The sequence below is a fragment of the Puntigrus tetrazona genome, chromosome 13 (assembly GCF_018831695.1).
Source record: "Puntigrus tetrazona isolate hp1 chromosome 13, ASM1883169v1, whole genome shotgun sequence".
NCBI classification, from domain to species: Eukaryota; Metazoa; Chordata; class Actinopteri; order Cypriniformes; family Cyprinidae; genus Puntigrus; species Puntigrus tetrazona.
The window spans coordinates 6,108,469-6,134,606 of record NC_056711.1 but is presented as its reverse complement, the minus strand read 5'-3'; the positions used below and the strand labels follow the sequence as shown (position 1 = coordinate 6,134,606).

General features: G+C 40.4%; 1 protein-coding gene across 1 annotated transcript; it reads left to right on the top strand.

Annotated features, from left to right (window-relative positions):
• Positions 1 to 670: 670 nt before the first annotated feature.
• On the top strand, positions 671 to 18,901 carry trim8a (tripartite motif containing 8a). Its single transcript, XM_043254838.1, has 7 exons — positions 671 to 1,032; positions 2,236 to 3,099; positions 12,753 to 12,848; positions 14,388 to 14,621; positions 15,233 to 15,264; positions 15,360 to 15,475; positions 16,583 to 18,901. The coding sequence occupies exons 2-7, from the start codon at positions 2,506 to 2,508 to the stop codon at positions 17,209 to 17,211; spliced, it is 1,701 nt and encodes a 566-aa protein (XP_043110773.1). The 5' UTR covers positions 671 to 1,032; positions 2,236 to 2,505; the 3' UTR covers positions 17,212 to 18,901.
• Positions 18,902 to 26,138: the final 7,237 nt, after the last annotated feature.

Here is a 26,138-nt window from a genome sequence, read left to right as displayed (position 1 = left end):
TTGTGATGATTTTGATGATGCAACCTGAAAAAAAATGCCGTTTTACTTTTGCACATAATCATTCTTAAACATTAAATGATACAGTATTTTCAGATGACAGCCAGGCAGCGAGATTCCTTGTAGATAACCAGCAAGTCTGCCTCTGACTATAATCTTTGTGTTTTGATTCTGTCTCTTTTATGTCCCAGTGTACATTTCCTCTTTGCATGTGGAATAAGTAACAGCAGGCTGGTGAGATAATGAATGGTACATTCAAACTCTTTAGTTCTAAAGCCCAGAAGAGAATTTGCCTTATGGGTCCCACTTCCAATGTTTACATGACATTGCTATTTTATTGTAAATTGAGTAGAATGAGGTATGTGGGTAATACTTAAGACCACTGTACATGACATGCACCAATTCCCCAAACACAAATTCTGAACCAGCTGTGTTTTTAATAAGTACATCTTGTAGTTTTTTTCCTCTAAATAAATAATTGAATGTTCCTGTGCTTCTAAAGCCATCGCTATTGGGAACATTCGCTTATTTACCGGAAAGAAACTACTTGATTTTAAAGCTTACCAAAAAAAAAAAAAAAAAAAAAAAACTAGAGGTGTGTCCCTTTAAACCAAGCCCCGCCCCTGCTTCGTAACCCCTCCCACTTTCCTGTATCAAGTCCGCGCCGATCACGTGACCAGGGAAGGGGGGAGTATGTGAACTGTATCCTGAGTTGCAGTCCTTTGCCTGCATTCCTCTCATCTAGGATTAGCTTGAAAGGAAAAAAAAATCATAAATAATAACAGACGCAGATTGGAATACGGCGCTGAAGCATCTGCTTTCAATCGGGACTAACGCTTTAAAGGACGCGATACCCCTGGATGATCGCAGAACTGGATCGGTTCGCTTTACGCGAAGCGTCTATATAAAGGGCATACAAATGAGAGGAAAAGTAAATAGATACGTCGTTTTTAATTCGCGTTAAACAGGAAAACAAGATGGCTGATGAGCGATAACAAGGGCCAAACGATATCGTCTCCTTTAAGAGCAACAAAGGTATCTGGCTTTAATACATGAATATTTCAGGCGAGTTAGCGTCGTCAAAATAAAATACATGACATTAGGCTCCAAAAACGGACGCAATCCGTCTCTGCCGAGCGCGGCCAGGTAAACATCAGGCGAAACATGGACAGGGACCGGGCTGTGGATTATTCTGCAATGTTTAACCAACACAGATAGCGAGGGAATAGCTCCGGTCATGATCAAATCGCAGCTCGTCGCGGTTTAACGCTACGGGAGCACGTCGGCATGCATGTACGCGCGTCAATTGTGTGTTCATTCAAAGTCGCGTCGCTATAACAGATGAAACGGTCTTTCTAGCTCCACCGGCTGCCTCTCTTATAGTTGTGGGAGACCGAAACCCCGTCGATCTGGTGTTACACGAGCGGCACCGAGGCTCGGGTCTACTTTGTTATAATCCCAGCGGGGCAAATGTCATGTGCCCTGGGCACAAATCAACCGCGCGATCGACCGCTTCGGTGAAAGACGGTCCGCTTTCGAAACGACGTTCAGCGCAACTTGTGGCGTCACCCTTTTCCTGTTTTAAACCGCTTTAAACGACGATACGGTGTTTACCGTTGGATTTAACCGATCTTATCCTCGCCGGGACGGTGTCGTAGCCTTTAACCAGCAGTTCGAGTTATCTTTCAGCGGATGGCTAGGCTGTCAGCGAGACGTTTAACGCGCGCCCCGTCCGTCTCCGGGGTTTGTAATCGGAAATAGACGCGCGATTGGTTCGACCGAGTCTTTTTATTTTAACGCATTCACGCTCCCGCGCGTTTAACGATTCGTAAACGGCGTCGTTTACGGGGTCCCCGAGAAGTAGCGTGCAATAACGGCGCTCGCAGGCGATTTTGGTATATCGTTTGGATATATATTTTCCGATGGTGGCCAGCGTTTAGTTTACAGTCGGACAAAGCCCAGAACGAAGGCAGAAATAAACGTGCCACCGTTTGGACCACGGACAACTTTATTATTGCTGTTGTAATAAGCGCTTCGTTACTGCTCGTCGTTTCTTACTTTCAAGTCTATTAAAAGATACAAAGTTCGTAAAAGAAACGCAATGATTAAAATATATATATATTTTAATAACTGAGTCGGTCAAGTAGTTTTCTTTCGCGTTTGGGTCGCCCTAAAATATGCCATAATCGGTGCGTTTTATTTAACGGTTGTCGTTTGTGGATAATTTTTTTTTTCTAGGCGTCTTTCGTTAAAACGGAACGCTGAACGCCTGATTCTTCCTCTCACGCCCGCCTGTGGTATTTGATCGCTGACTAACTTTGCCAGGAGCACAAACGCTCCCCTGGCATGTTCGGGTCTGATCGGCAGCTGTTTCTCCGGGGCTTCTGCGCTCGCGCGGCCTTCTTCGACCGAGCCAACACCTGGATCTAGCTGAAAGAGTTGCGAGGATGAGCCAGACCTTGTCGGGACGCCGCTAAAACCTGATGCTTTGGATCGACTCGAAACCGGATGTCTGATCAACTGCTTGAGATGGCCGAGAACTGGCGGAACTGCTTCGAGGAGGAGCTCATTTGTCCCATTTGTCTGCACGTGTTCGTGGAGCCCGTGCAGCTGCCGTGCAAGCACAACTTCTGCCGGGGCTGCATCGGCGAGGCCTGGGCCAAGGACGCGGCCAACGTGCGCTGCCCCGAGTGCAACCACGCGTACAGCCAGAAGCCCAGCCTGGAGAAGAACATCAAGCTGACCAACATCGTGGAGAAGTTCAACGCGCTGAACGTCGAGAAAGCTCCGGCCGTGCTGCACTGCATACTGTGCAGGCGAGGGCCTCCTCTGCAGGCGCAGAAAGTGTGTCTTCGTTGCAACGCGCCGTGCTGCCAGTCTCACATCCAGACGCATCTCCAGCAGCCCTGTCCCGCTCCTGGACACCTCCTGGTGGGGGCCGAGGAGGTGCGGGCCTGGAGCTGCCTGCACCACGACGAGTACAGGCTCTACCACTGCGACGCGGAACAGGTGGCGGTCTGCCAGTACTGCTGCTTCTCCAGATGCGCGCCCAACCACGGCCACGCGGTGTGCGACGTGGAGGTGCGACGCAACGACATCAGGGTGAGTGCTTGACCTTCTCTGCAGGGGTGTAACGACACTCCCCGTGCGTCAGGGACCGTGCATTAAGTTGACCCGGTTAAATAAATTCACAGCCCCGGTAAACGCGTGGGCCCCCTAAGGTAGCGCGGGTTTACCAAAATAGAGAATCATTATTGCAGCGTTTCGGATACGTTTGAGTGAAGCGGATTATTGAAAAGCGGAGGGCGGGGTTTAATCGTTTGAGGCTGGACGGAGGCAGACCGATGATTGGACGGATCTTGCGCGCGTCATCAGAGGGGATTCTTAATAAGGAAACTGTTTGAGAATTCTAAAGGATTCTAAAGTAGATTCAAAATTAAACACGTGTATTGTGTGCACAGATTAATTATTAGCACAAGATCTCTGAGAAGCGTGTAGGCATTTTCAATGATCTTTTCACTTAAATCCGACACCAACATTAAAGTTAAGTTATGCTTTCAGTCATTAAGATCTTCGGCAACAAACTGCTTTTCTGTATTTCAGTCAAACAGATTTTACATATTGATGCTCTAGCATTATTTTTCATCAGAAGTGCGCCAACACTGCTGACAGATTTACCTGTTAGATCATCCATGTTATGTGCATGAAATAGACACTGCCATTGACAAAACACATCAGACTAAGTACTAAATAAATTACGGCCTTCCAAAACTATTTTGGCCAAAGCCATACATTCATGTTTTTTTTTTTTTGTTTCATCCAAATATTTTTCATTGCCACAATTTAAAATGTCAGAAAGCCTCTGAAACCTGGTTTTATTTAATATAATGATATTGTAGGAAATGTTAAATTATTATTTTTTTTTAATAACATTTCATTGTTCATATTTATTATCTATTTATTCTGTAGCAGTAAATAGCAGAGGATCTACTTTTCTTTAGTAGAAACTAATATATTTACACTGTAATACGGAACGATTTTGGCAAATGAGGAGCAAAATTTTGCCGTAATTATCAAAAAAACCTCAATTAAACGTAATCAAAGCACCAAGGACTTGAAAGGACTGAACTTCGTCTCCCTAATCAGTTTCATGATTTGTTCATCATGAGAGGACGTAGTGGATATGGACGGGGCGAGGAGTGAACTCCCTTTCAAAGGCTGAAGCAATCACTTCCTCTTGAAACATTAGCTGTGCTGGAACATGAGTTTTATGCTACCATTCCTAGATACTTCTGTCATATCCTGAGTCTCTCTGCCCTGTCAGCTGAATGTTAACACCGGTATAATGAGACCGTCAACACTCCTCAGAGCGAGAAACATCGGGACTTCTGCTTTATTAAGTTAACAGTGACTAATAGCCTCAAAGTGAGTTAGAACAAGCATGAAAATACTAGCTTTAGCACCATTTGTAATGTTCGCATAGCCCAGTTGTTGAGGGGAAGTAAAATGGTTAAATATGTTCATTAAGTTTTCCAGCTTAGAATCAAAACTGTATTATTGAAGTAATTCGTATTCTAAAATAAGCTAAAAAAAAAAGGAAACCTATACTAAAAAGATTTTTTTGGGCTCCAAAGAGGTTTATTGTCAGAGTGCTTGATTTGAAATGTTCACTGCATATGCCACCTACACATCTTTGCTTCTTTCCTGCGAGACTGATTGCCAAATAGCAGAAAGAAATAATGAGCTCGTCCATAAAACAGGCTTTACAGAGTAGCACTTCACAGAGGAATACTTATCTTGTTTGCTTTGTAGACGAGTCTATTTACATTGCCTTATCATGTTAAAAATGTTTTATATCTCAACATCAAGCTGTTGAATACTGGAAAATTGAATGTCTGATAATCATATACTGGCAAATGCATACAGCGGGGTCTTAAAGTCCACTTAAATTGATGTAAATGGAGAAAAGCAGATTTCTCAGTAGGTGAATGTGTGACATTGATCGTGTGACTCTTTGTCCAGAGGTTCTTCTTTGATTGAAGCTCTTTGGATCGTCTTAAATCAAGCTGGACAGCATGATTTTTTTTCCGAAAACTTAATGTGGCTCGAGTGCAGCTGCCATTAAAGCAAAAGAGAGATACAAAGGCGATTTAGAAATTCATGTTCACTTATACTTTTACTCAAATTGTCATGCTGATAACATCATTTGTAACGGGAACCGATTGTGTATTTTGTAAAGACGTCTTTCTGTTTTCATTTCCTGCATTTATTAGTCTCGATCCCCAAAGCTACTTATTTAAAGCTTCGTTTTGCCTATCAATTAAAGTGAGATGGATATGCTAATGAGAAAATAAGCTGGGACATTCTGCAGTGTAAGATGTAGGAGTGAAAAAACTCGCTGTTCCTTCAGCTGCCTCCCAGAATAATGAACTGTTGTGAGGTGAGCTGCTGCTGGACTTGGCAGGGACGACTTCTGGATGCGTGGAGGAATGCTTTTTAGATGGCCAATGTGTCATGGCTCCTAAAGCAGCCAAGTGTCTGTAAAAGGAGGGGGGGGGGAGAGAGGGAGGAAATGGACACAAGGCTTGCTCTACCCACAGCTGCTGTTGAAAGACACACACATCCCTCTGTTCTTTCTTTCGCAAGTGCATAAATTTAGAGAGTGTGACTCAAGTGGTCCCACAGTAAAACTGCCTGGCCTTCTTTGCTCCCTCGCCTCTTGTTCAGGAATAGGACGTGGGTTCCAGGCAGACACAGGAAGGGAGTGACCTCAGATCCCTCTCTGCTCCGTTCCCAATAATCCGCCTCCTGTTTGCGGGATGACATCATGGGAGATCCGATGGAGGATCACCCCGCTATCTCTTTTCCTCCTCCTTTCTTTTTTCCTTTATGGCAGGGGTCCGCTTGAAACCCGGACGGTCCGATGGCTTCATAACTTCTGCGTTTTTTAAATATAGGACACGAGCGACAAGGAATTATGTGCGGATGCCTGACTCGGCCCACATTTGACCATTTTCTGCAAATTAGTCATGCTCCGAGTTGGACCGGATCATTCGAAATGTAATTGTCCTCCAGATTTTTGCTCTAGAAAGACTCGGAAATTGATTGTGGTGTCACTGAATAATTTGAGAGGCCATTCTTATCACACCGCTGCACGCAGGCAAGCCCGGACAGCGTTATGTGACTCTCGCAGGCGGCCTTGAGAAATGCTCGGCACAGTCGGATGACTTCAGATGTTTGGAATCACAGGCATATTATTGTGAAAGTGCTGAATACCATTCACTCTTTTTGCACCCGTGACATGTAAGTTCTGCATAGGATCACATAAACACGTAGTCATTTGGAGAGTAGCGTTCTGGAACGAACTGCATAAGCAAACCCTGAGCGAAACGAGTCTAGTAGGAAAATAAGAGGATGCGGACTAGTAAGTACGCTCGCCTTATCAGCTAGACATGTTGCCGGCGGTGTGATGGCGATTCGTCTGGACAAAGCCGTCGCTGCTGCAGATGAATGCACGATGTGATTACGTGGAATCAGTTCGTACTGTAATATGGTGCTTTGCTTCATCATGCTGGGTGCCACGCCATTTCCCATTGGCATCATGCCTCCGCCAAGATAAACAGACCTCTTTAGTGTTTTCCACGATATTAGATAAACTGTACAGATTTTACTACAGGTCGAAACAGATGTCTGTTTTATTACAAAAGTAAGATGTGCATCTTTAAATACGTCAGCGTTTATTCAGTGATAGATCTTTATCACCGTTCCTGTAACGCTAGCTCCTGAAAATAACAAATACATACAAATATACCTAACATTTTTAGTTTTTGTACCGTTTTTCTTGTACTCATTATTCTGTTATTCTTAGAACAGTGATAAAGAAACGCCATGTCTGTGAACGGGACGCTGGCAGAGCGAGGCCACTGTTCGCTACGAGGAAACTATAGGAAGAAATATATAAATGTTAGCGTACTACTAAAGGAACCTGGCTGTCTTCAGAAAATGCATTAGTCATCAAAACTTTTCTCCTCCTTTTACCTTCATATAAAATAGTATTTATAAGCACAGTACTGCCTGTTTACAGCTGTAACCTAGAAAAGGCTTCATCGCTCCTGTGTTGCTGTCAGAGAGTGAATGTGAGTCTCATTCAGCCCTTCTGCTCTTTTTGTTCACGCAGGTATGTTTATGTAGCATAGTTTTATTTAGCTAAAGTCAGACTTTTCTGTTTTTCTTTAAATCTTGAAATTACACGGTCTAATTCAAAAACAAGCGCTCATAAAACTTGCGTAGCATCTTTGTTTCGACTTTGAAATGTCCCTAATTTCAAAGTGGCTACAGACAGTTTTGCATGTTGTAGAGCCAATACACAATAAATACATTTGCTTAAATAATTGGCAGTCACTTTCTGAATAAAGCAATTTGCCAGGAAGTGAAAGGCCTCAAGTTGGAATCTGAGTTTTGTTTTTCTATCAGTTCTTCAATAGGCAGATTTTTTTTCTGTCATAAAGGCCAAAGTCAGGGATCTCAGAAAGCTTAAAAAGGTTGGTGACGCCACGCGTTGTTGTATTTTGAGACAAACTGGATGGTAAACAATTGCAGTTCGGTAAGCAAATCAGATGTTGATTCAGTACCCACTCTTTCTAATTAAGTGATTTCTTTCAGGGAAGGATTTGTCAGGCCATTGTTAAACTGCTAGCTTGTGATTGTGTGATTCTTTTAAAATGATTAATTCAAACAAATTGCAATTTATTTGTGGTAGTGGTGGTGAAACGGAGTGCAGAAAACGCTTGTGTAAGCATATAGAGCTCATCTAAAAGTTAGGTTGTTGAATATATAGAGGTGTTTTATACATATAGTAAGCAATTTCCAGATGATTGAGAAGGTGGAAGATACAGTTCTGTCAGCGATTCCAAATAATCTTTTACATAGATTCAGTTATATAGTATGATTCTGTCCTTAGTTACAATAGAAGAGGTCAGTTAGGCTTTATAAAGCAAGTATGTTGTATTTCACCTTTAGGAGATCAATATAAATGTGATATCAGATGTTTTAGTTTCTATTCATTATTAACATTACTATGTAGCAGTCTAGTTCTAGTTCACTTTTTGCAACAGTTAATTAAATATCAGTTCACCATCAGAGTTTGTGATAGTTTTTGTTGTATACAGATCAAGACCTTTTAAAGCAGAACAGGCCTCACCATTTAAGAGGGAATTGTAAAAATTAAATAGCGATCCACCGAAATGGCCCAAGCCATTTTTTCCCATATATTTTGCCGAATTTCTTCTTCATTGAATAAATTAAATAGCCAAAACATTTATTAACTAAACCATTTTTTAATTAACATTTAAAATATATATATTATAACTACACCAACAAAGCGCAATTTAACTTAAAATAAATAATTTGTGACATTTTTTTGAGACCCCATTCTTGAATCAGGTATGTTTTTTTTTTTTTTTTTCCTTGCTGAGCAGATGTTTTTCTTTGAAAACATTGAACAATATTACAGATTCCAGTTTGAACGCTATGCATGAGTGATATAGTAAATGTATTAATAGAGATCTTGTTGTTATTATTATTGTCTAATACGCCGCGAGCTTGTGCACGTTTCAATATGCTACGTCCAACTCCTTATCCGCGTTTTAGAAAACAAAACGATGTGCAGCCATTTCGCGAAATCATTCATCAACCAGCAACAGCCATACTTCCTCTCCTCATAACAGTCTCTCAGACACTTTTAAATACTTATTCACTGCCGACATGTTTGCTCCATTAGTGCGCAACTACATTTGATCGCATCACAACATTGTTCGGCATAATTTATTCTGTCTTTTCGGTCGCCGAACATTCAGTGCATATGTAATATTAAATGTGCTCCCTACATAGGTACTTTTCATGATAGGTTAGTTTTATGTCACGTAATGGTTTATGAAACCTATCTAATAGTTCTCACCACAGATACTCTTTCTTATAGCACAGAAAGGTCACTGTATTCATGAAAAGTGTCAGTATGCATGTAGGATGTGTCTATACTGACCTTTCTTTGAACAGATCTGTACTCTCATCTGTTTTATGAAATCACGTACCGTTTATTTGGAAATCTTTTTGGCCGTGATTATGAATGAATGCCGCAAAGCACACGTGAGGTTTTGTCCAGTTGTGAGTGTATTTGGTGCATTAAAAGTTATCACTACGCAATCATAGCACTGTGCAGTTTGCATATTTCACATACAGCTGCCAGGATGCCTGACCTTTGTCTTTGCTGCGAATGTACGTAGGTTGCTTTTGAGTCATTTACAAACTGCAGAAATAAATCAACTCGATCCAGCATTTAGCTGTGAAATTCACACACGCCCCTCACATAACCCCACAAAACCAGATCATTCTGGTCTCAGTCTGAGCTCGAGTCGTCTTCACCTTTAAAAGCTCAAGAAAGCCATCATCAGGCGTTGCGTCGCTGCAATTAAACGGCTCACATTTATCACGGAAACCGTTCATTGTCTGTCTGTAGAAGTCTGTAGATTCTTTAGACGCTACCTTCCGTGCTCCCAATCAAAAGAGACCGACAGATCGTATCTGCACATCTGCGTGTTTTAAAATGAGAAGCGCTCACACGGATCTATAGCACACGGATACATTCATCTGCACGCCAACAGTTTTACCGAATTAAAAACGTTAAGCAAAAAGGTCCCCTTCTGGCTGCCGTTAAGCTAAATGGCACAAAGGAGTGCAGTAATTTGCTGTAACTTCCTGCTGATGTGTTGCGTGAAGCTTTGGCCATTGTCGAACTGAAGATGTACAGTTTCCTGTACTCGTAACCGTGTGTAATCAGTGACTCAGTCTGATACCGCTGTTGACACAGCGCTCAGCTTCAGTATGTGAGGGCCGAGTCATGGTACAGTCATCTGGTAAAAACTATCGATCTGTTCCACTCCGTAGTGAGCTGTTCTGCTGCCTTTAACGACGGCACGCTAACTGAAATGGAGCGCTCTGCGCGGGCAGCAGCTTTGCTCGCCGCACAAACAGATCTCCTCGCGCTAAGCTCAGGAGAGTTTCAGTTACAGTCGTCTTTGGATTTGGCACGAACGTGCTGCTGAGTGAACGCACATATCATGTGCATCAGTACTTTTTGGTAACAAGTAAATGAAGTAGTTTTGTAATCGACACTTCGTCTCGGATTTGTTAAGAGAGTGCACTGCATTGAGATTACCTTCTCTGTAAAGGATGATCCTCAAAATATTTGTATTTTATTGGTAATTCACAAATAATAACATAATTTAATGAAAAGATAATTAAGCTTTAACAAGCTCTTGTTAGCTGAAAATAGTTTTTGAAAGTACCCCTTGAGGTTACAGTAAGGTGTCATTTGTTAAAATTAGTCAGTGTATTAACTAACATGAACAAACAATGAACAATACGTTTGTTACAGTATTTATAAATTTTTATTTCATAAAAATACAGTCGTTCATTGTTAGCAAATGCTAATTCACAGTGCATTAGCTAATGTTAACAAGCACAACTCTTGCTTTTAATAATGCATTAGTAAATGCCGAAATTAGCATTAACCAAGATTAATAAATGCTGTAGAAGTATTGTTCATTCTTATAATAAAAAAATTAAAAATAAAATAAAACGTTTAGTGTTTTGATTGTTGTTTAAAATGTACAATTTGGGCATTTTATGGCGTTGTAATTGTTTTGTATCTTATTGTGATTTAAACTGCCGTAGATCTCATAAGAAAGCATCTTTTTGCTGCTGCTGAAATGTGCAGGTAAAGATATGTTTTAATATCAACGTTCATTATTGTTTTTAATTTATAACGGATAGCGGTGGTATTGGTGACCATCAGAGGAAACATTTCCTCTCTCATCAGTCACATTTACTTTTTTTTTTTTTTCCCCCGCTTCTTCGTACATACATCTGCAAGTCAAAAACCAGAGATTGGTTTGTTTGTTTGTTTCCATCACTTATTTCCTATCGCTCAAGTTCACCGATTGGTGAATCTTTCTTCATAATTGTGGGTAATGTAGTGCTTCATTGTTAATTTGCCATTTTAACAGATTTGAAAAGGGGAAAAAAAAGATGACTTGTTAGCTCGGAGCCCATGTCTGTTGCTCTACGGAGAAAATGAATGTGATTTTTACTTCCGCACTGTTGCGCTCTATCAGTGTCCATGGTGACCAGTGACCGCTGTTGCCAGTTGACTGTAAAGATGCTGTTTGTTTGCCCGGCACCCATGCAGGGGTTTGCAGGAGCCCGGGTTGCCGTAGGCCTCAAGAATGTGTCTGCTCTCATGTGACCTATAGATCCTGCAGCGGTCCCGTGCACATCTCACTATGCTGGGATAACATGACAATCTGTCACTGACACTGAAAGAAGCCTGTGCAAACAAAGGGAGAGATAGCGAGCAAAATGAGAGGCAGAGGCGGCCTTGCCCCCTCACGCTCTGCTTCAAATTTCCACACTTATTAATGCGCACACTCGTGCATGCACAATGTGTGTTATTGTTGTCATGACAGCTGCATTCTCCTTTTTGCGGTCGGCCCATTGCATGTTGCATGGACGTTTATGTGATTAAACGACTAAATTGTCTTGTTATTCAGCGTCCTGTGGACTTTGGTGTGGTGAGGTGCAGTGTTCTTCTCGTGGGCATGTGAGACCGAGTATAAAGGGGATTATAAAAGCTTCAGCACACTGTCAGGCTTTGATTTGGCTGGGGGATGGGGGAGCTTTGGGGTTAGTGGCTTCCTCTGAATCCAATTTAAAACCTGTCCAGACACCTAATAGCAGGCAGAATCACAAAGCAAACGTGCGTGTGCGATTCTGATGAATTAGCCTCATTGCCGACATGTTTTGTTTTCCTCATTTGCCGTAATAAGATTTTTTTTTTTTTTTTTTTGGATGTCATAGAGAGGGCCTGTGAGATGTTTGGGTTTGGAGTAGATGGAGAACGTATTGCTTTTGTTAGCTTGGGTTGGAATTTAAAATAAAAAAAAAAATCTAAAAATAGTACATAGTTCAGTTGTTGCAGTGCATTGTGGGAATGTTTTTTGCTCTGATTTCATATTTTAATCATTATCTTTCAATGAAGATGGTGTTTAATGTAGTGATCTTCCACATTTATTCATTTTCTATTTATGTCACTTTTCAGAACTTCACATAAAATGAATTGCCATTAATCGCTTACAAAATAAAAGCTTTTGTTTGCATATTATGTGTGTGTTCTGCGCATATTTGATATTTATATCTAAATGCATGTACATATTTTAAATGTTATGAAAAATGTTATGCTTATGTGTAATATAAATGATGTGTAATATAAATATAGACATGTAAATGCATGTAAATACTTTCAAAATATATACTGTGTATATATACATAATACATGTACACAGAACACATTATACAAACAAAAACAATGGCTTAATGTTAATCAGTGTTAATTGTAAATAACTGTTTGACTAATAAAAGGCTTTTATCAAGCACCTAGATCAGAGGTTCCCTTTTTGTGAGCTGGACCGGACACTTTATTTAGATTTTGATGTGTACACACACACACACCTAGAGAGGTGGGGGTCCTAGGGAGTGCGTTTCTTTTGTTATTTTGAGTTTGGCTTGAAATGAGAAATATTTCTAAAAATAGTTCATGGTGCAGGTGATCCCTGATCCTGGAGTTGTCTGTTTTGTTGAGCTTGACAGATCGTGAATCAGTGGAAAAGGGTTTGATTTGTGTTGTTTTTCCCTCTCTTCAGCATATGTTAATGAAGCAGCAGGATCGCATTGACGATCGAGTGAAAGACATCGAGGAGCAGCTGTATAAGTTGGAGTCTGACAAACTGCTGGTGGAGGTAAGGAGATGTTGAAGGGAGCTTGCACACACACGCTTCTGTCTTTCCCTGTCTATCTGTCTGCATGTCTCTCCCCTCACCCTCCTCTGCAGCTAATGAATATGTAAGAGGCTGTTTTTTGGTATGACATTGGCAGCGTCTGTGCTTAAGCCTTGTGTAGACCTTTTCTCCCTGTCTGCAGTTTTATTTTTGTTGTTTAAGGAAAATGAATTAGACAAGTATGTCGTACTACAAAACAGTACTGTCGGGGAGAGGTCTGGTCTAAGTCTCCATGTTTCGGATTTCAATCTCTATTGGGTTTTACAGCATCTGCTGGTCTTCCAGAGATCCTCACAAAAATAACAAAATAAAGAGAATTTAAAAAAACGAGTAAGAAATGGCGTAATAAAATCGAAGGATTCTGATGTAGGAAGCAATCCAATCATAAAAACCTTTTATTTAACCTGCATACAAGAACAGCAGAACAACAACAGACGCGCGAGATCTCATAACAGCTAAGCTGTGCTGACACATGTGGAATGTTCTCATATTAAACTACGAAAACAAAATTATCAGAAACTAAATCTGAACTTTCTACGACTGACTCATCTCAACTGGTGTAACTTGACATAAGTATGAAAGGGCTGTTAATATTAACTGAAATGAATTTTTTTTAAATGCAATATATAAATATTGGAATTAAAAAAAATCCAAAACATATTAGATGCGGTCCTTGCAACTAATTCATTAAATTGTAAGTTGAAGTAGTAAAACGACTAAAATGTAATTATTTTTTATGAGCAGGAGCATAAAACACAATTAATAAAACCTCAACCGAATGAAAAAAATATGAAAAAATATTATTCGAAATATTAAGTACTTTGTTATTAAATAATATTAAAAGAATAAACATTTTAATAAGTAATCAAATAGTCAAATTTCTACACAAATGTTTAAGTGAAATGCAGCTTAATTGATCAGTGAGTAAAAAAAGTTTGCCTTTTATACAAGCTTTTCTAAAATCAAAAGTGATTCCAGATGTTCTTGTGAAAGATTCTAAAATACAATTTAGTGCAGATACTCCTTTTTTTGCATCTCACAGACAGTTAAATCTTCACAGCTCTGTTAAAGCTTTATATACATATTTAGGAAATCAATTTGGATTGTTAATCACTTTATTAATCTTTGCCTCCGATGTGATAGTTTTTCAATACAGTAGGATTGTGGATCTATTAAATACATGTGGATAGCGTTTCAGCTCATTTTGGGTTTGATTGCATGCTTTGTTAAAGTCTGAAACATTGTTGTGATCTCTTAGAACTAAAAACTGAAACTAGATTACTGCTGGGGATTTTTCTCAAAGTAAACATCTGAGAAGGCAAAAAATGAAACAACATTAGCTAAATTAAACGAAACTCTTCGTTTGCTTTCCATTTAAAATGAAAAAGAAACGTCAAAAAGATATCTTCAGTGTTGTATTCAGTTTCCTTTTTCTATTTTTTCGATGAGAAAGACTATAGAAATTCAGTTTGTGCCCTTGCGTGTGTGTGTGTTTTGCAGGATAAGGTACGGCAGCTGAAGGAGGAGGTGCGTGTGCAGTATCACAAAATGCACCAGCTCTTAGAAGATGACCTGGGGAGAACTCTAGAGGTGCTGGATAAAGCGCACTCCAAATACTGCCAGGAGAACTCGACCCAAACCCTCCAGCTCAATGAACGCCGTCAGGAGGCCAAGAAACTGCTCAGCTCTGTCCAAGTTGTGTTTGACAAGGCAGAGGATATTAACATTATGAAGGTGAGGTCGATTCTCGCAGTCACCCTTCACAGATGCCTTCATCTGCTCGTCCTACACTGTCTGCAATATCCCACAATCCCGTGCGTGCGGTCTGGAAGCTGCTGCGGGAAAATGCTGTCTGATGAAGTGTTTGAAGGAAGCAAATTAATTCATAAATGCCATATTTGATCGACGTAAACAACGCTTGATTCCGAATTCTTTTGTTTTCCACATACGATTCCATGTCTAGCAAGAAAAAAGCCGAGTAGTCGTTAAACGTTGCCTGTTTTTGATTATTAAACATGTGTCTTGGAGTGTGTCTGAAACCAGTTTCCTTCGTATAAAAACACTGTCTGTCTGACTGGATTGCTCCGGGTTTTCGGACGCAGTGGATATTTCCTTGAACACACTCCCATCTATAAATCCCCTTGCACTCACCCACACACTCTCATAAACACACTGTGTGAATGTGCCCATACCTGTGAGAAATGTTTCCCTGTCTGTGTGTGGTTGTTATCAGAAGATCTGCACTTCCAGATTTTTCCGTGTTTACAGACAAAGAGGCAGTCAAGCAGCAGCTTGTAGACGGCGGGGAGATTAATATTTTGTTCTGTTTTTGTTTTGCTTTGTAGAACACAAAACCAGTAAAAATACTCATGGACAGGTATGTCGTTTATGAGCCAAAGTGCAGTAACGTGTGCAAGCTGAATACTGAATCACATTTAGAATATGTAGTAATCTGGTTGTGTCTTTTTACAGATCGCAGTCATGCACGGGCAGTGTTCTGCCTCCTTTTAAAGTGGGTCATCTTAATTCCAAAATATTCCTGTCTGAAGTCTCAAAAAAGGAAAAGAACCTGAGAAAAATACTGGAAGGTAAGTACAAATGAAGTGGTTCAGCGACAGTTTGTGGTTAACACCTCTTTTCTAAGTGGATCGTTGACTCTAGTCAAGTCAAATCACGTTTTTATATATATATATATATGAGTGTCAAAGCAACTTTACAATATCAAATAGCACAACTATGTAAACAAATTTATGTTGGTTAGTCAAAGTAAGCCAAATGAGACAAGTACCAACGTATACTTTTTTGCACCTTTTACATTGAAAATGCAATTAATTTATTCATCGACTTCACCTTCTTTATGATGAGTATGTTTTACATTTCATAATGAAAATGCAAATGTTTTGGGGGAATAAAATACAACATGTCAGGCTGGATTATGCAGCACACCGAGAAACGTGCAAGAGTAAAAACAGGTCAATAGTCCTCAATATCAGAGAAATCAACCTTTTTATGACAAAGCAAGGTTAGTTTAGATTGCCATTCTGTGCAACTCGCTGGAAACCTACATATAGTATTTATAATGCATGATATCTATAAAAACAAACTTTACAAGAAGGTTAGAAGAAAGAAAGTTAACATTGGTTAATGCATTACATTTACAATGAGTGATACATTTGTTACAGTATATATATATATATTAAATATTAATAAATACAATACAGCAGTTCATTGTTAATTCATGTTAGCTCAGATCCATTAAACAATATTAAGAGAAATTGTTTTTGTTTTTAACATATAATTAAATGTTAAAATTATTCACAAGATTATGCTTTTTTTAGTTTGTAGTTAGTTGTAAAGTTTGGAAACCCCATATAAACCACCATGAATACAGAAAGTACACTGACATGTTTTAACTAGACTTCAAGTGAATCTTCTTTTAAGTGAGGTTTGTTTTTAATCTCTTACTTATCGTTGACCATGGAATGCCCTCATCCAACAACAATAAAACATGCATAAATGCTGTGTTTTAAACTTGATTGGTTTTTGATTGTACATTACTTGAGGTCCCAAATTATAATCTGTTTTAGGTCCTTAAACACATTCATCTGAGATCACTGACTTTCCCTGTAAAAATATTTCTGTTCAACATATTGTTTTTTTTTTCCACAAATCAAACTCTTTGTCCTTGTTTCCAGCACCATTCAGTACTCCCGCGCACTTCCTCCAGAGCGTTTCTGTCCACCCCTCCAGTGTGAATACCTCCGGGGGTGAGAAACGCAAACACTCCACGGCCTTCCCTGAAAGCAGCACCAGCCTGCTGGAGTCCTCGTCAGGCCCCATGAGCAAACAGCAGTTCCTGGGTCAAGGAGCCAACTCCACAGACGGGCCGGCATCGCAGCCACCCATGGCTCCCTGTAGCTCCACCCAGCACATTGTAGGCCTTAGCAGTAGCAGCGGTGCCCAGTCTGTCCATCATTCCAGCTCTGTTTTTACTCCCGCCGACTACCCCAACCCCAGTTCGTCCCAGCAGGCCATGCTGCCGCAGTACGGCGGCCGTAAGATTCTCATGTGCACGATGGACAACTGTTACTGCTCTAGTGTCCCCTCCATATCGAACCACCGCGGCCATCCTCCCTACCCGCGCTCGGGATCCTTCCCTTGGACACAGGACTATACCCACCCTCTGCCCTCCACGCCATCAATGTCCCAGCCGCTCCAGGGACTCTCCATGCATGACTGGATTGACGCCTCACAGAGCCATAGGCACCCTGATTTCTATGGACTCTACGGGCAATCTTCCACTAAACCATACGTCACCAGTTAACTTCCACTGCAACTCTGGTTAATCTCCAATAACTCGCCCAGTTCCTTAAGGTTCGGTCACATTCGCAAAATTTAAGTGAAATTTTGCGTGCAAAAACAGATCTATTGTCAATAGTGTAGAGATGTATGAAGTCTGCTTTGAACCAAGTGAATTTCAGTGACTAGCTTAAAAATGAGCGAAATCTGTGTGGGGAAAATTTTCCGCCCTCGCGTGAAATTCCCAATTGCATGATTTCCTATTGGAATGACTGGATTTTGCCTGTGAAATTTTGCCAAACGACGGCAGATGTGACCGCACCTTTTACACCTTTTTTGCCCGCCTGTCTTTCAAAATCAGGCTTGTTAACATCACAATCTAAAGGACAGCACTTTTTAGCATGCAATGCAAGCCTCTCGGCGCTTCGAAACACGATCTCTTCCAACTTAAGCATTAAAACCTTTTCTGTCCCTGCACAAAACATGATAAGGGAATCTTTCTTTGAGAAATGTGGAGGCGGGACCCAGCTGAGTTTTTAAAATTACAAACAGATTTGAGATAATTGCAGAGGGTTCTGACCCGGAGCAGATAATGATCGCTTGTAAATGGAGTTAGTTTTAACTCCTTTCACCTCCCCTCTTCCTGCCTTTAGGGCATCTGGAATCTGGTTGGTTTTTATGATGTGGTAAAGATTCCTTTTAACATTGTTATTAAACTTTTATTAATAGTAGGTGGGGAATATTGTTATATAAAATAAAGTGGGATAGAGTGCGTTTATTATTTATCATATTTGACCTCTACCAAGTTTCTGCTGAACCGCTCCACAGGTGACCATGTGACTGGGAACTCTGATTATGATTTGACGTGTTACCTACATTCCTTAGAGGCCAGAGGAGCTTATTTTTCTGTTATGTTTACAATTATGTATGAATATTTTTTTCATTAAGTTTCGGTAGGTTGGAAAAGATCAGTACAAAAACTCAATGCAGATTCATTTGGAGATTTTCCACTGAGCATGTCATGAACTAGTACTTCTGGATTCTGCTTCCTGTCAGATAATGTTACTTCCTGCATTCAAGCACATGTGAAGCATGTTCAGGATGATTGGTGCCTACACACACCTCTCAGTCTTATAATGGTGTAGATATACTTCCTGTTTAGTCGGTGACGGTGAAGCCTGATGGGGTCTGTGGTCACCGTGAAACACTGATTGTCATGAACATGCTGAAAAACTTCCTGTTTGTGATTGTAGACTTGCAGGAAAGCCTTTCTGTGCACTCAGAACTCCAAGAGACTCGACTGAGTGAGACCAGAGGACAGTTGGTGACATTTTTTCACATATTTTATACGAGAAAACTGAATGGACTGCATACATTTGGAGATCAAAATAAATGTGCTTCAAAAAAGTATTAAATGCTGGTTTAAACAAAAGTGTATGCAATCTCGTTTATAATTGTCTAATGTAGACTCTTTTTGCTGGTAGAGGTTATGAATACACAGCTTCTCAACCGGGAGGTCTCAGCAAACTTCTAGTCTTGACTTAAAATAAGACCAACAAGCATTAAAATAAGTTCAAACAACTTAGAGTCAGTATGGTTTTGTTTTGTTTTTTTGGAAAGAAACAGGGTTACCGCTGTCTTAAAAAACCGGGAAGAACTTTGTTGTTTTTTAGACCTTTCCAGGTTATGCAAATTAATAAAATGTTGTAAGTCCATGGGCATTTTTGTACATTTTATAAATATTTTTTTTCTAGTTATTGCAAACTCTGCTATGAAATAGAAATTGTGCGTAATAAATATACCTAATCCTTATCCAGGAAATCACAAACAACTGGAAAGTCTCGAATACTGTGAAGTCGAGAAGGTTTCTAAAACGACATTTGCATTAAAAAAAGACATTAGAATATTTCCATGCATGAATGAGAAAATACCATGTAAGCGCATAAAACAATCTACCTGTGCATCAAACTACATGACTGATGTGTTGCTAAGTACCATTATTAGGCATAAACAGTTGTCACAGTTGTTAAAAGAAGCATCAAGTACTTGCGTGTGATTACAGGGATTACATATTGCACGTCCAAAGAAATCCCATAAATCAAGCAACACTGTGTTCGTCTTCGGCTTGGATCATTTGCCTAGACCTTGTTGTTGATTATCAGAACAGGTTTGGAGGTTATATTTGAAGTGAGGTTAATCATTTGTAAGGCAGTTAATCATTTGTTTACAAGATAGCAACTGCAAATCCGAAGCAAAACTTCTGCGAAATACGCGGCTTCCAAAAAGAAAAAGAAAAAGGCCAGACTCTTTTAAATCATTTAAATATAGCAGTCTAATGATTTATGCCAGACTTTCCAGCTCCTCCTCATGGGTCAATGGGGGCATCAGTCACATTTTTCCATTAAAGCATGGTGGGATGGGGGCTAGGGGTAGAAAGGGGATGGGGGGAAGTAATCAGGCTTGAAGAACAGCTCATCATTTATTTATAAAGTGTAACGTTCCAGCCCCTCTCCTCCCACAGTCCCCATACATTCACCTTTGCTGCGCTCTCAGGCCAGCGCAGTCAACATTTTGCGACCAATTAGAAATCTTGACTGGATTCTACCTCTTTTTTTTTCCCCAGCTTGCTGTGGGTGGACACGCCATATGCTCCGAGAGCTCCACAATGGGTTTGTTTTTCTGAGCTCTGCCGTCCCATGATGCTAATCACGCTGGCTGCTCATGCTGGCTCATTGCAGCCCGTGGGAGGACTGTAGCCTGCCGGAAGGATCGATTGCAAAACACAACAGAGGCCACTCGGCTCCGCTCTTCTGTACATGTGATCACATAGGGAAGTATTCGAGGCCTGAAGTGAAAAGGAATATAAAAAGCAACCAAAACATGCAGAATTTGTCATCGTTTTTAATGTAATAGGGTCGGAGTGTGAGAATTTGAGGGTGTGGATGTGTTTGTACAAAGGCTTTGGGGTCTTCTGTGCTGCTGTTCCCTTTGAGGCCATAACAAACATACCAGCTGTAGTCCAAAGCCTCTCGTTTTTCGCAACAGCCATATTTGCTTACTCTTCCTTTGACATCCGCACTGAGGAAAACCGTATCCATCTGAAATCGCATACAGTTCGTAAGGGTTCTACATTTGATTTAAATCTGCACAAAGGAAGATGTTTCGAAAAAGGTTTGTAACCAGTTTTGGGTCACCACTGACTTCCATTGTAGGAAAAAAAAATACTAGAAGTCAACATTTTTCAAAATAACTTCCTTTGTGTTCAGCAGAACAAAGACATTCATACAGGGTTGAAACTACTTGAGGGAGAGTAAATAGTTCATTTTTGGTGCAGCTATGCCTTTAAGTGCAATTTTCAAGCATCAACTTATCTGGAATGTTTCTTTATTTTACTTCACGACATTCCAAATCTTCTTCATCATTTTCGGCCGGACATATGCACTAGCCTGCACGACGAGATAGCGGCGTCTGATTCGTGAAAGGGCTGATTCTTTTCAGTTACCCTGTTAAATCGGTTCTCAAGTCAACAACTCACCTCTGTAACCATTAAAATAAATATACCATCTATATAGCATGAGTATGGTATTATGAATATAAATGTCGTCATGTGACCTACCAGTATCAGTTGCATTGCTTGATTTTTGTTGACAGTTCCTCTTGTGGCCTCATAAAGAATAGTAAAATTGAACGTACACGTCTCACCAGAAGTAGTAGGTTATTCGTCTACTTTTTGCCTACTGTTTTGGACAAACAATTATTTTGGCATGCTGTATTTCAGCTACTATAGTAGGATAGTAGCTTAGAAGCCATAGTTTTATATAACAGCAGCAGCAGCCCTGGGCATGTGACCAAATATGAAGATTTGATCGGTTGGCCGCCCCTTTTTTCAATGGAAAAGAGATCAGAATACCTCTCTGTTAAAAAAAAAAACAGACTGGACTGCATCGTCACATTTGAGTTCAATTCTTTTGTGGTTACAGATGGTCATGTGCCATTGGTGTATGCATTAAACCACGAAAATGACGAAAAATCGAAAGGTATTTTACCTAAAACTGATTCGGACAGGATTAGATTTTACTGAAAAACATTAAGTAATTTGCTCTGGAATTTGTAGAGGATTTGTGAGAAAAACAGACTTGGCGAATTCAGATATAAGATTAATATTTTCGAAGTGCAAATTTCTCGAACATCCTCTGGGAAAAGCCCCGTCTGTTCAAATTTAAAATGTTAATTGCACCACATTTGCACACCAACCTTTCATCTAGGTGTGAAGAGGCATGAAGAGTAAATAAAAAAAAATAAAAACATAGATGAAGCATAGCATTTTCTCAATCTGCCTGAAGATGCTGACCCGTGAGTGCCACCAAACTGATGGTGCTTATTTGATCCCATGTTTTTTTCATAAAAAAGGTGGGTAGACAGTTCTTTGCCGTCTTGAGTTGAAGCTACAAATTCAAGGCTGTCACATGCTTACCTTCAAATGCAGTTTGAGCGCTCGGGTCACAAGATGTTGTGATCCCATTTACACCAGTATTTAGTGCTGACGACTTCAGCTGTAAATCTGAGACAGATGTTAATACCAGACGTATGCAGAGCCTTTGTCTTTTCCTTCCCATTTTCGCACTGCTTTTTACACCAATACAGCCCTGAAGTCAGTGGGAAAGACACAGAGGGGGAGGGGATGAAGTTTTCAAGAGATTTACAGAAAAAGGAAACACTGAAAGATGAGACGAAAGCGGGAAGAGGGAAGGCAGCATCTAAATTGGAATGTCTTTCGGTGCCTCACATGCTCAATAATCTATTTACCATGCAGAATTAAGATTTCTGCTATCCAGCACATTGCAGTTCCAATCCCTAAAGCCAGGACGGATAATCCAAAATCCCTCTTAGGTCCTGTGAGGCTAGCCCTGGAGCAACAGAGTCAGGAGAGCTGCAGGGGCCTCTGGGTGCTTCAGAGATCTTCTGCGTTTCCATTTCAGCGCATTTTGGAGGCATTTAAAATGTGTGAACTTGACTCGTTTTAGTAATCTACTGAACTCCGAAGCAGGGAACTGAATCACATTCACACGTTTTCATTGTTCACACACGCTGAAAAGGATAAATGGACACCAGTCGCTGTGAAAAACAGAGCAGGACAGGGTTCGGGGGAAATGAACGAGAGATGTTTTCGGTTTGTTGTGCTTGGGTTGGAAGAGCATGAAAAGGCGAGGAGCAAACCAGCGTCACCAGTGTGTCAAAATAAAAACATTTCTCAATTAACTTAAAAGGGATACATGAAAATGCTGGCATCGTTTACTCATCCTCATGTCGTTCCAAACCACATGCTGCTATTGTTTCCGTGGAAACATTTTGAATGATGAATCTTCACACTGCTTTTTTCCATACACTTAGAGTTCACAGTGACCAGAGGCTGTCAAACTCCACAAAGGATCCAAAAGTGCCTACAAAAAGGACATTAAAAGTAATTCAGACTTTAGCTTTGTGCTTTGTGTTCAAGCTGACGTCACATTAAACTTGAATGTCATTGTGTTCCACATGCAAAGCTATCATACAGCTTCAGAAGACACGGAATACAGCGAATGAGTCTGGTTTAAAAATCATATGACTAATTTCATTGTGTTTTGCCTTGTTTCCATTGCATTGTTTTAATTTTGTTGCAATGTGGCTTGTTTCCATTACATTGTGTGAATTTATTTGTTGTTTGGCACATATTCGCTGTGTTGTGCTAACTTTGGTCCATTATATTGTGCTAATTTTGTGTTGTCGTTATTTTCCATGGCATTATGCTAGCTCCGTGCTAGGCCACTGTACTGACAGCTCCTGGTGCCAATGCTGTCTCTGAACGGACAAACCAAAATGGTCTTTTATGCTCCACAAAAGCAACACCACACTGGTTTGGTCTGACATGAGGGCGAGCAACTGACAGAATCTTCATTTCATTATATTTTAGGCTCACACTGTTCCTTTAAGTAGGATGTTCCTATCTGTGTGTTTTGTTAATGCCACGGATTTAAAAATCCTGGTTAAATATAACACTAAACTAGGCGTATAGCAGTGTGTCTTACAGGAAACACTGTGCGTCTGTTTGTAGGCTGAATTCCCAGGCCTCAGTGTTAATAATTTGGAGATACTCAGGTAACAAAGAGGGCAGCCAGAGCAGCAGATTTCCCCCTCGTCTCCAGTTACTCATTACAGGAATATGAAACCAGAGGATCTCTGTAGCATTCGCTGGCCTGACGAGCCCTGCGCTGTGTGTGGATGTCTTTGATTAGGCTTTGGAATTAGAAGTGTGATGTGTCATAGAGGAGATGGATAAATGCGCAGGGCTTCGGGCCTGCTAATGCAAGAGGCAGCTGCACAACAGCTGACAGGCTCCCGGCGGAGCAACAGCAGTAAAACACACCTTCAGCGAGGCCCCTACACTGAGGCGAACACACACACACGCGGTTGCCATGGTAACACACAGCTGTCAAGTGCATCAGACCACACCCCAGTGAACAGGCAAATATACACCAATGAGGTGATCTACCGATGAGTTGACGATCTGCGTTTCTCGCTCTCTTACACAAACAGACATGAGCAAACTCGCCTTCAAGCTCCATATGGAAGAATCATAACACTGAGGAAGTATTAAGCCATTCAAACAGAAAGAGTTAATGCGATCATGCTGTGTAAATAAAAGATGCCATCATCTCATTAGATGGGGATAGTTCGAGGATTGCGGCACAGCTTTCTCTTCACACTTTTTCCTACTGTTGCGGCTACCTTATGTGTCGCAATGTTCGTTTTGAAATAGCGACTTTTACTGTAAGCCTCATAGATTTCTACACGTACGTGGTTATGAATCATCGAGCCAGGAGGGTTACTAGAAAAGACGACACCAGCTGAAATGGAAAAGGGAAATGTCATCAACGGCAAAAGTTAGTAACTGCAAAGTAACTGCAGGATTCATTATTCCTGAATATTCAGCAAGGAATTCCACGAAACCTCTCCACCTGAGTACTGGACAGTTTTCAGAGACTTGAAATCACTAATGTTTTCTTTGCATTTGTGATGTATATCCAAGTAAAATGGGAAAAGAAAGGGAAAAAAGGGTGACTTAATTTTGAAAGCCAGAAAATTATTTAGAATAAACAGTTGTCAGGTAAGATTTAATAAAAAATTATTTCTGTTAATTCACGATTCTTTACTTGCAAACCTTTCTTCTGTGAAATGCCAATGCCATTTTTTTTAAATTTGTCACATTTATTTAATTTATACAACAGATTCTTAAAAGAAGCTGCATCACAATAATAAACAGGAAAATAACAGTATAAATGATCAATGGTCACACATTAAGGCTCAATTCTCACTATTAACTATGACTTTTGCCTCATTGAACTTCTAATTTGCTGCTTATTAATAGTTAGTAAGGTAGTTGTTAAGTTTAAGGTATCTTTATAAGAACTACCTAACAGCCGGTATGTTTATAATAGGCATGCTACTATGCAGCTAGTTTGGTCAATAAAGTGTTATGATCAATTGTGAAATAACATTTTGTAAAGCATTATTTTCTAATAAAATAATTGTATTATTATTGCAACAGTGTGATAACTGTCAATGTTACAAAGTTCATCAGTTATGAACAATTAGTTAAATTCAGCTGGAATTTTATATTGCTTCAGATGCAAATAAGGTCATAATTTAACTCAATTCACTTCAGTGTTGATTTAGTTCAGTTCAGTGACATTGTCAGTAAAGTTAATGTCATCGTCTAAATCAGTTCTGTTCAAATTATCTGATTATCTGATTAATTATATATCTCTTATCTGAGATAACACTTGTTCTAATAGTACTATTATTTGTGTAAAAGTCGGTAGGGTCCTGTGTTGTTCGAACCGTTGGATTTCACTGTATGTTTCAACAGAGCAGATGAGAAAGACATGAGAATAGTTAATACAGGTTTGAAGATGACAGAATTTTCTTTTACAAAACACTGAGTTCAATGTTTTAGCATTTTAAGTCTGTTGGTTGGCCTCACCTGCAGCTGACGCACCTCATCACCACGTCCTTCACAGCCCAGGTGGCCTCTGTGGAGAATTCCAGTCCAGTGTCATTCAGGGGACAAAGCACAAAATTCACTGATTTGCGAAGGAAGGTGCTGACAGTCCTGGTGCACCGAAGCCCACCCTGCGTCTCTTTGTTTCAAAAGTGCAGTGTTTGCTGAGTGCTTGGACTGAAGACCGGGCCAAGCAAGGAGTTGATTGAATGTATACTCTTAGGAATGAGTCATTTTGTGAGCCTGCAGCATCTCTGAGTGCTTTGTCTGTCAATCAGGCATTGGATTTCCAAGTAAGCGTATGCGTTTCACTTACCAAGAATAAGGGATCAATAACTATGAGTTAGTCTAGAGAAAAGCGGGCAGCGCCTTTATGCATTTATGAAACAGCGGGTCTCCACACATTTAACAGTTCTGACATGACCATAAAGCAGCTGGAGCAGTTGCCATGGCGACGTAGGGTTTGACGGAGGTGTGACATTAGCCCTGCCCTCTTTGGGGTGGGGGAGGAGAACCTCAATGAGCACAAGGTCAGGGTCATACCATCTGCCCACATCTGCCTCTCTCAACACAGAATGATCAATATAACAATAAACAGATATAATGACAGCAATGCAGACGGAGAGATAGACTGATAGATGCCAGCTTAGTTTGGAGAACAGAATTCACAAAATAAAAGCAAAAAAAGGTTGAAAACTAGCCCCATGGTTTTAAGTTGAAGGCCATCTTACTGTCACCACAACCGGAAATTACCGTCAGGAAATTTAATGACTGGAAAATTGGCACTTTCCAGTGTTCCTGAGGCCTGCATTGTGCCGACTTCATTTGACGCTGACAGTGTTTCATATGTAAATGAAATTGCGCTCAGTGGATGTTGCTCACATTTGGTAAATGCAGGTCTCTTTACATTGAGA